An 8,736-nucleotide genomic window follows, 5' to 3' on the forward strand; every position below is an offset into this window, starting at 1 on the left:
GGCCTCCCGGATCTTTCCGACATCGTAACTTGATGGTCTGTACCATGATGAATCAGCATAACCAGGATGTCTGTATCCTCAGCCCTCACCTCAACAGGGGACTCTCTTGCCTCATCTCGAGCTGCGCGGACGATGGAGGTGTCTGCATCATCGGAGCATTGCTGTACACTGATTCCATTCCGCCTAAATGTCTCAGCAAGGAGCAGAACGAGCTGGGCTTTGTTGTTCTTGTTATCGAGGAACTTTTCTCTTGCAATGATGATTTTGAGATCCAGATGAATCTGAATGTCACAGCATGCATTCTTTGTTCGTCTCAAGTGGTCATGGTCCTTGGTGGAGCTGCCATATCCATCAAAGACCACCGTTGTCTGGAGGCGATGACTCCCCATGGACTTCACAAACCGGAGGTAGCTCTCGGCAACATCCTTCCAAGTAAGGTTCGCCTCCCACTTGACATTGTGCAGGAGCCACCCACCATCAACCACAAGGCTTGTGCAGGGGGGTTGTTCGACAGGTGCCACACATCTTGTGCCTCCTCATCTTGTTCTATGGAAATAAAATTATTGTTTAGAAAGCAAATATGAGATTATTATTGTCGTTTTTATTTGCAATGCTACTTCCTTTGAATGATGAATAAAAAAAACTTACGATTAGCTGTTTCAGTTGCAGTAGATATACTTCTCGCACGACTGTACAACTCTGTTTTACAATCCACATGGTATCTCAACTTGCTGTCTTCTCCATTGTTCCAGTCCTCATTTAGTCTCCTGATCAACGCCACATCGCCCACAAGCTCAGAATGTGATTAGATCCGTGGGTGGCCTTTATTGGAGACTTTTGAGAGCGTATGCTTTTCAATCCTGGAACCACCACAGATGAAACACCTCAAGCCAGGTTCAGTCACATCCTTGTCCATACTGTCCGAAAAAAATAAGACTTTTTTTTGTAAACAACAGACAGGACATGAAATTTTGACACAAAACAGACAGAACACACATACAGTGATGTGTTTTAACATTAATAGGTCCACTCTACGTTGAATATATTCAACTTCTATTGAGTCCGGTACACAATAATTTTATAGCTAAAAGCTCTTAGCTAACGTCAGCGAACACAGATAATTCCACTGAGCATGAGCACAAGTATAACCAACAATATAGAAGTGGTTTCAAAAATGTTGTATGCTGGTTTCAGCACAATTTGAACAATCTGAATCAATTGAGCCAAATTACCGCAAAACACAGTCTGAGATATCTAAAAATGTATCGTATCAATATTTTACGGTCAGGGATTCATTTTTCCTCAAATCTAATAGTTGGAATCAATTCAGCACCCCAAAAACCCCTGAGTTAGACATCCCACAAGTCAATATTGGCAAAAGTTAATTTTACAGATTTTTTTTTTTTTTTCGCGTAGGCCCTCTGAGCACCCGAACTTTGATTGGCTCCCCAGAATTTTCCACATGGATTTGGGTTTGCACTAATTGATAGGTGTTAGTAGACACCTAGATGAATACGTTAGTGAAGAAATTTTTTGGTAAGCAATTTTTTTCACAGATGGTCAATACAATTTGCTAAAATTCCCTAACTACAGGTGACTTGTTTAGTACAGATAGCTACGTACCCAACTCTGTGAAGGCGATGGAACGACTGAGGAGAGGATCTGGGGACAAACTGATTCTGAAGGGGGAAAACACTAAAAAACCTGCAGATTGGAAGTTCTTGAGGAATGATGAGAACAAGCAACAGTTCATTAAACTCCTCACTCGACTCTGGAGCCAAGACACATATGCCAGCAAGTTACACGGGAGGAAGATAATTGTGACTTGTGGCGGATCAGCATATCTACAGACATCTGAAGACGGTCTGTCAACGTGTAACAGAGAACTGAACACACTAAAATCCACTCAAGAAGAAACTGATTCTCGAATCATTCTGTATTGCGAGTATGCCAGGAGTTAGAAGTACAGCCACATCAGGGTGAAGAGTCCAGATAGTGATATATTTGTCATCCTCATGCACTACGCTGCAACTATGACAGATGTGACGATCTTGTTTGACACAGGTACTGGGACCTGAAGTACCTGACGACCTGATGGATGACCTGGACGAGTTCACCTGTGCGTTATATGGAAGACCTCATACTCGGAGCATTGATGAGTTGCGGTTCATGAAAATGAATGAGCTGTATGCGAAAGATGACCATCTCTCCCGTTCGAGCACAGTTGACATGGGCACTCTCCCTCCATGCAAGAAGAGCCTGGAGCAACACATCCGGAGAGTCAACTTCCAACTTGGCATTTGGAAAAGAGCCCATGTTGCAAATCTTGAGATCCCTGAGCCAAGTGATGGACATGGGTGGATTTTAGTTCAGGGGAAGCTGGAGCCTCTTTGGTACGAGGGAGGGGTCCTGCCACAGCAGTTGGCAGACATCGCTGAAGATTCAGCGAACATCAATGACTCGGACATTCCAGACGAATCGGACTATCTTAATGGAGATAGCTTGGAGTCTGACAATGAGTAGGATTAGTTGCAATTCACGTTAACGACAGGAACATTCATTTCTATTGGAGTATACTTCTGTTTTGAATTGTTTAGAATATATGTTGTATTTAAATACTTACCATGTTTGAGATTTGGTTATGTTAGTTAATTCCGTGAATATTGTATTCAATATGATGCAAATATAAACACTATTTTATTCACTCTGAAACGTATGCTTTCTGCAGTCTGCATTGGCACTGTAAGTTGTAGATGTATGTTTGGAAATGTGATGGATGAATATGGGAAGAAATATGAAGGATAACGAAATATTGCACGTAAAATATTCTTGTATTAGGTAACTGACATGATCCGGATTATGGAGATATAGACTGGAAATGTTTATGTGCAGTGAAATATCTTGTAGTTTGGTGATGCTGATGGTGGCCATCTTGGATTTTTTGGTTGCTTTCAAACTATACTATTAAATAATATTTTGTGTGGTATTATAACTAATTCTCTGTAATCATGGTAATAGTTTGTCAAGTAATGTTCCATAAAAGTGACCACAAAGGTGTATTTCGTCAAAATGTGGTTGATTGAAAACATTATTTGTCTGAATACCCGTTTGATGCTTTTTGTGTGATAACGTTGTATATTTTCATAATAGTTGCTTGATATTTTCGAAAAATAAAAGGTAATTAATACCGTTTCTCACTGTCCTTGAATAGTCTGTACCTGCAATAAAATTCATATAATGTCAAATATATTCATTGAGGAATACGGAGTGTTGATTTTGTGTTTATTCGAAAGATAGGGAATATATATTCAAATGTATATAATATCATTTAGATTTAATGTACAACACTGTTAGACATATACAGATGATCAGAATGCAATTATCTTCAATTTGATGCATCACACATGTATATTGGATATGATTTGGGCCTTCTGCATGCCATTTTGATTCCATCCGTAAATTGAATTCGACGCAAATCCATAAAAGTATAATTTTAGGGTACCCCAATTCAAAAGGTCAAAACAGGTAGTGCATGCCAAAATTTTCAATGTTAACATTCATATTCGTGTTCAGTTTATCCAGGGGATTCAGAAAAACATAGGTTTGCTGGGAGGTGGGAGGGGGGGGGGGTGCACTGTGGCCATATCTGGCCCATGGCCTACATCTCATCTCCAGGGGCCTTTACGCACACATGCTCCCTCGTGTGGCACCCCCTGCTCACCCCTCACCGGAGCAGTGCTTGCTGTGCCCTGGGGGAGCACCCGAGTTTTAATTCCAACCAGTCCATCATTAATGACTGCTTCCCTGTCTGCGTTCCTTCATCCTCAACAACGTCCATGCTAAGGTGCTCACATACCGTTGCAATGCTTGCATTCTTGCTCTCCACATGTGCACTGTGTCGTGTACTCACTATCCCCCACACCTGCGCCACCCTGACACCGTGCGCCGATGCGCATACCCGCCATTCCGTTTCCACCACCACTACGGTGCTGGCCGACATGACAAACTTTGCTGCTCCAGGCATAGGTTCTGACAATTCACATGTGGGGCTCTCACACCGTGCACACACACACAAGCTCGAACACCACCCTGGGGAGACACCTTGTCTGAACTTCTGCATATCCGCACACGTGGTTGTTGCGGCCTCAATGGCCGGCTCCACCCCATTATCATGCCTCTCCACCAACTCCCTCAGCATGGCTTCCTGCACCTGTGGGGTCACGCATTCCTCGCACAAATCCACCCCAAATTATTTCCTCTTGCTCTGCTTCGACTTTCAACTTAGTCACCATCTATTCACTCTTATTTTATTTTCACTCATGTCTGTTCCTGTTTTAACTTCCCTCTTCACTCTGTCCTGGTTCTGGTCTAACTATGACCCTTGCTGCTCCCCCAGCTACCGTTGCTGTACCCCTCACCATCACCTGAATTCTGCCCATTACACTGGCCTGACAGACCACCATCTCATGCTGCTCGTCACTCACGCCTGCCAGGTTTCCTGCCATGGCTCCCTGCTCGGCTTACCCATCTCAATTTTCCCCTGCAGCCTATCACCATTAGCCTTTATTTCTTGCCTCAGCTCTGCCTGCCCAGTCTCCATCTTGGCCATTAGCTCCCTCAGCTGCTACTGACATCCCTTAGCTGTTACTGTGCCACTGAGCTGCTGCTGCTTCCCACTACTTGTTTGATTGGTGGACCAGGCTAATTGATTGGGAGTCTGTGGAGCTACCGGGTAGTAAGGGTGACAACGCGTCCTCTCGAGTCGAGAGGTCCTTCCCCTCTATGTCCATTGGGACCACTATGTTATCCAACCAGTGTTTCTCCTCCTGGTTCTGGTCACCTTTGTTCTCCATTATGATTTAATTTATACCATCAATTGCACCCTCTCTAATTTCGCTTTGAGGTAACGGCTTACCGTGCCTCGGGTCCAAATCGCATCCCTCGACACCATTTTTACAGTGTCGAGGGTCAGGGTTCTTTGCTCACTCCTGACTACCAGTATTGTGGTCATTCAGTCATCCTAGTTACCTGGTTCAAATTCAGTGAGTCGCTTTGATGTGACTGTCATGGTGGACCGTTTTGGGGTCTTCCCTGCCAGATTGCACACTTCATGTCGCGATACTAAACAGATTGGAAGTCTGAATTGACCCGATGAGGCATCACACGTCGAATGCAAATTAGTAACTGCTCAACTCTACGCATTAATAACAACAAGGTGACATTTCCACAACAATATTAACATTTTATTTGTAAGTTTTCCTTCCTACCCACACCCCCCCCCCCCCGGCCCAATTATCTTTGGAATCTCTAAGAAGAAATTATATTTTAAGCCTAATCAGTACGATTTGTTTTTCGTTTATTTACATTTCTCTAAGGCTCATGCTGGAGCTACACATACATCTCATGTAGGACACATTTGTTGACATTGGTGAACCTCCATGTGAACATTATTCGTAGACAATGGGTACTTGCATTTCATCAATGTGATTTGAAGCTGCGTTCCCAGCGTCACAAACTATTGGTTTGGATGAAAATGCTGAATGGGTCCAGCACAAGCCAACCCACATTTAGATTGTCTAATATGCACATCATGTTGTAATTGACTACAGTATTGAACTCATCAGGTTTTCTGGTTATGTATCATGTTCCTCCATGTTTTTGAAACCATCGGCATTCCTGATCTTTGTCCATACACCAACTCTCTCATTTGACTATATTATATGTATTAATCCTATTGTCAATATCATCTTCATCTAACTTGATGATCGCTTACAAGGATATACAAGGAACTTTGAAGCATGAGACGGCCATCTGGTCCATTACGCATGATGTCCTTTTATGATTGACTGCCACATAAATTAATAGATCAGCAGTGGCTGGGCAAACTGGAGCAGTGTAAAACTGCCGTGTCAATGATTTGCCTGATCAACTCGCCATGTATTTTTGTAAATTGCTTTGTGTATTTGCAAGGTGCTGTGAAAACCACCACCTTCACTCCTATCCATTAATTTCCTAACAGGTTGGAATTATGTGTAAAAAATAAAAAAATAAAAAAAAGGCAATGCAAATGTTTTCAATAGAAACATCAAAAGTGTTATGTTTTGTTTTTATAATGAAAATGCTGACTGTTTTTATTGTGTTTATAGTGAGAAAAATGAGTGCATTACTTTTGTTGTGATAATTCCATCAAATATTTAAAAACCATTTGATTGGGCCAGCTGACAGGATTGCCCAGAAGTATGCAACGCTCGCCTCTGAGCTGTCTCGCCTACTTTTTACGAAGAACACCGAGATCTTTAACGTTCACCAACTAATGCTGGCAGACGGGATGCTCGTTTAGCGTCAATCCGAGGGACGTCACACATATTGATGAATCGCCCTCCTGTGAAACAATGGGTTGACGGTTCATAGCTGGGCCGAGATTTGAAGCCAGCTGAAGGTTGAACAGCTTAGCAGCGAATATGCGTAACCTCAAAACAATCCTGCCAGCCCGAGTTTATTCAAAACTGATTTGACTAAATTAAATGGATAAAAGTTGACACTGATTTAAAAAAAAATGAAGGGCATATTGCATAAGAGTATTGATGATTTGGAAACTGATGTAGATACTCAATTGGCACAATATGAAACTCAAATTTAACAATGAATCAAAAATGAATGTCAGTGGTGTTTTAGGGTAATTGGAGGGAGATAAATGCTAAATGACAATGTGTGAGCATGTTGCTGGGGACTTTAGTCGGCTTGATGCAGAATTGAGAAAAAGGATGAACAAAGTCGAGATAGATGATAAGAGGGGAACAACTGGTGAGTGGTGTCTGATTTCCTTTTGTACATCATTGAACATGTAACCTCGGTATTGCAAACATCGGATTGAATTTGTTCACTGCTGAGAGAGATGGCTCAGTTTTTATGAATGAGTTTTGTTCTTTGTGATACTTTGTCATATTATGCTTTGCTGTGTTCACAGCCAGCACTGCGCAAACGAGCTACAGTATGACATACCCTCCTGGAACGAGCTACACACCAAGTTCCCCAAGCAGTCTCTACAGCCAGACACCCACGAATGGGCGTTTGCAGGTGTGTTGTTTCTGCTTTCCACCTTGCCTTGAAGTGCCTTTGAAGTGGTTGGGCGATATCTCACCTCACAACTACGTCAGTGCACCCATCCGTGTTGTCCTCGCAGCCCGTGCCACCCGCTGCTACCATCCAGCAGAGCCCTCCAGCCATGCTCACCCACCAGTCCACCACAAGCATCGGCCATCGTGTTCTCATGATATATGGTCTTGAACCAACGCGCATGAACTGTGACCGGTTATTCAACTTGCTCTGCCTCTATGGTAATATCGAGAAGGTATGTCTGTAACACATATTGGCACCAAGCGGAGGGGATTGGAATCGGTTTTCTTTGGTTTCAGCAGTTGTCCAATTGGTCAGAACCCAGCAAGTGGTGTACTTACTCTTCCTGCTGCTGTGCAGATAAAGTTCCTGAAAAGCAAGCCTGGTGCAGCCATGATTCAGATGGCAGATGCAGCAGCAGTTGACCGTGCAGTGACACACTTGAACACCGCCCAACTGTTCGACAAGAAACTCAACCTTGCGTGAGTGTGATGTTTGCTGTCGTACTGACCATGTGTTTTTTTTGTAATAGCTTTACCAAAAGCAGGCTTTTAATGCACCATGTGAACACACCCCTTCATAATTCACTTATTCCACCCTCCCCCCCCCCCCACCCCAGTGTCTCAAAGCAGCCAGAGATTATGGCTGGTGTGGCTTATGAACTGGAGGATGGGACCAACAGTTTTAAGGACTTTCATGGCTGCCGCAACAATCGTTTTTCATCACCTGAACAGGCAGCCAAAAACCGCATCCTTCCACCTTCTTCTGTGTTGCATTTCTACAACGCACCACCTGACTTCACTGAGGATTCCTTCAACCAGGTACTGCCAGTGTTAGCTCATTCAGTGTCACATCAAAGCATTTGTCAACGTTATAGAATGTGTCCAAATCAAGTACTGTACTGACATTCTGTTTTCATGACTAGATCTGTGACGAGTTTGAGCTCGAGAAACCCACGTCCTTCCGACTCTTCTCAGGCAAGAGTGAGTCTTTTGCTTTTGTAGGTTAGTGTTTGTGAGTTTTGAATTAGGCTGTGCTTTTATGGTACTTGTATTGCATTTTTACTTGGAATTCAAGTTATGCCACCTCCATAGCAAAGGTGTGTGCATGTTGGCGCTCGAAATATGTCCAGGGACACGGTCCTGACTCCTTGTTTTGAGATCTTTGATTTGAGACCATTGCTGAGTGAGAAGCAGCAGCTTGTACTTAAATGAATCCAAACTGATGGTCAAGAGATGTTTCTGTTTGAAAAGAGGAAAGACTTGGTCATCAGCGATGGTGGATTTCATGACTTTGCTTTTAATTTCACATGAATTTGCTTATAAATGCAGTGGATACCTGGAACATAACATTTTGTTTATCGTTACGCTGTCACTCCTGAAAGATCTTTGAATCCTTCCAGTTTCTTTGAGAATCAGTTAAACTAATGAACCTCATCATCAGACAAGGTATATCCAGAGCTGAACACATCCTCCAAAGGAAGGTGCTGATTGGGCCTCTCATTCTGGGTCTCCTCAGAATAAATGGTGTTTATATATAGTACAAGGGAGTTTCGCCCCTGTGGGTTGAACTTACCCCATTATAATTTTCACACTTGGATTCCGTTGAGATCCAAGCCAT

General features: G+C 43.0%; 1 protein-coding gene across 5 annotated transcripts in view; it reads left to right on the forward strand.

The window, feature by feature from the left end:
* The window catches only part of LOC147027794 (heterogeneous nuclear ribonucleoprotein L-like), a 107,915-nt gene that overhangs the window by 60,801 nt on the left and 38,378 nt on the right, over positions 1-8,736 (forward strand). For 4 of the 5 annotated variants that reach the window (XM_085877410.1, XM_085877406.1, XM_085877408.1 and 1 more), the window contains 5 exons: positions 6,968-7,077; positions 7,184-7,351; positions 7,477-7,598; positions 7,736-7,937; positions 8,042-8,099. In XM_085877410.1, coding sequence (XP_085733536.1) covers positions 6,968-7,077; positions 7,184-7,351; positions 7,477-7,598; positions 7,736-7,937; positions 8,042-8,099 — 660 coding nt within the window. The remainder of the gene's footprint in view (positions 1-6,967; positions 7,078-7,183; positions 7,352-7,476; positions 7,599-7,735; positions 7,938-8,041; positions 8,100-8,736) is intronic. The other variant, XM_085877407.1, reaches the window with a different exon arrangement.

Source organism: Eptatretus burgeri, chromosome 4 (assembly GCF_056783735.1).
Source record: "Eptatretus burgeri isolate ZD-2024b chromosome 4, Ebu_testis_v1, whole genome shotgun sequence".
Taxonomy (NCBI): domain Eukaryota; kingdom Metazoa; phylum Chordata; class Myxini; order Myxiniformes; family Myxinidae; genus Eptatretus; species Eptatretus burgeri.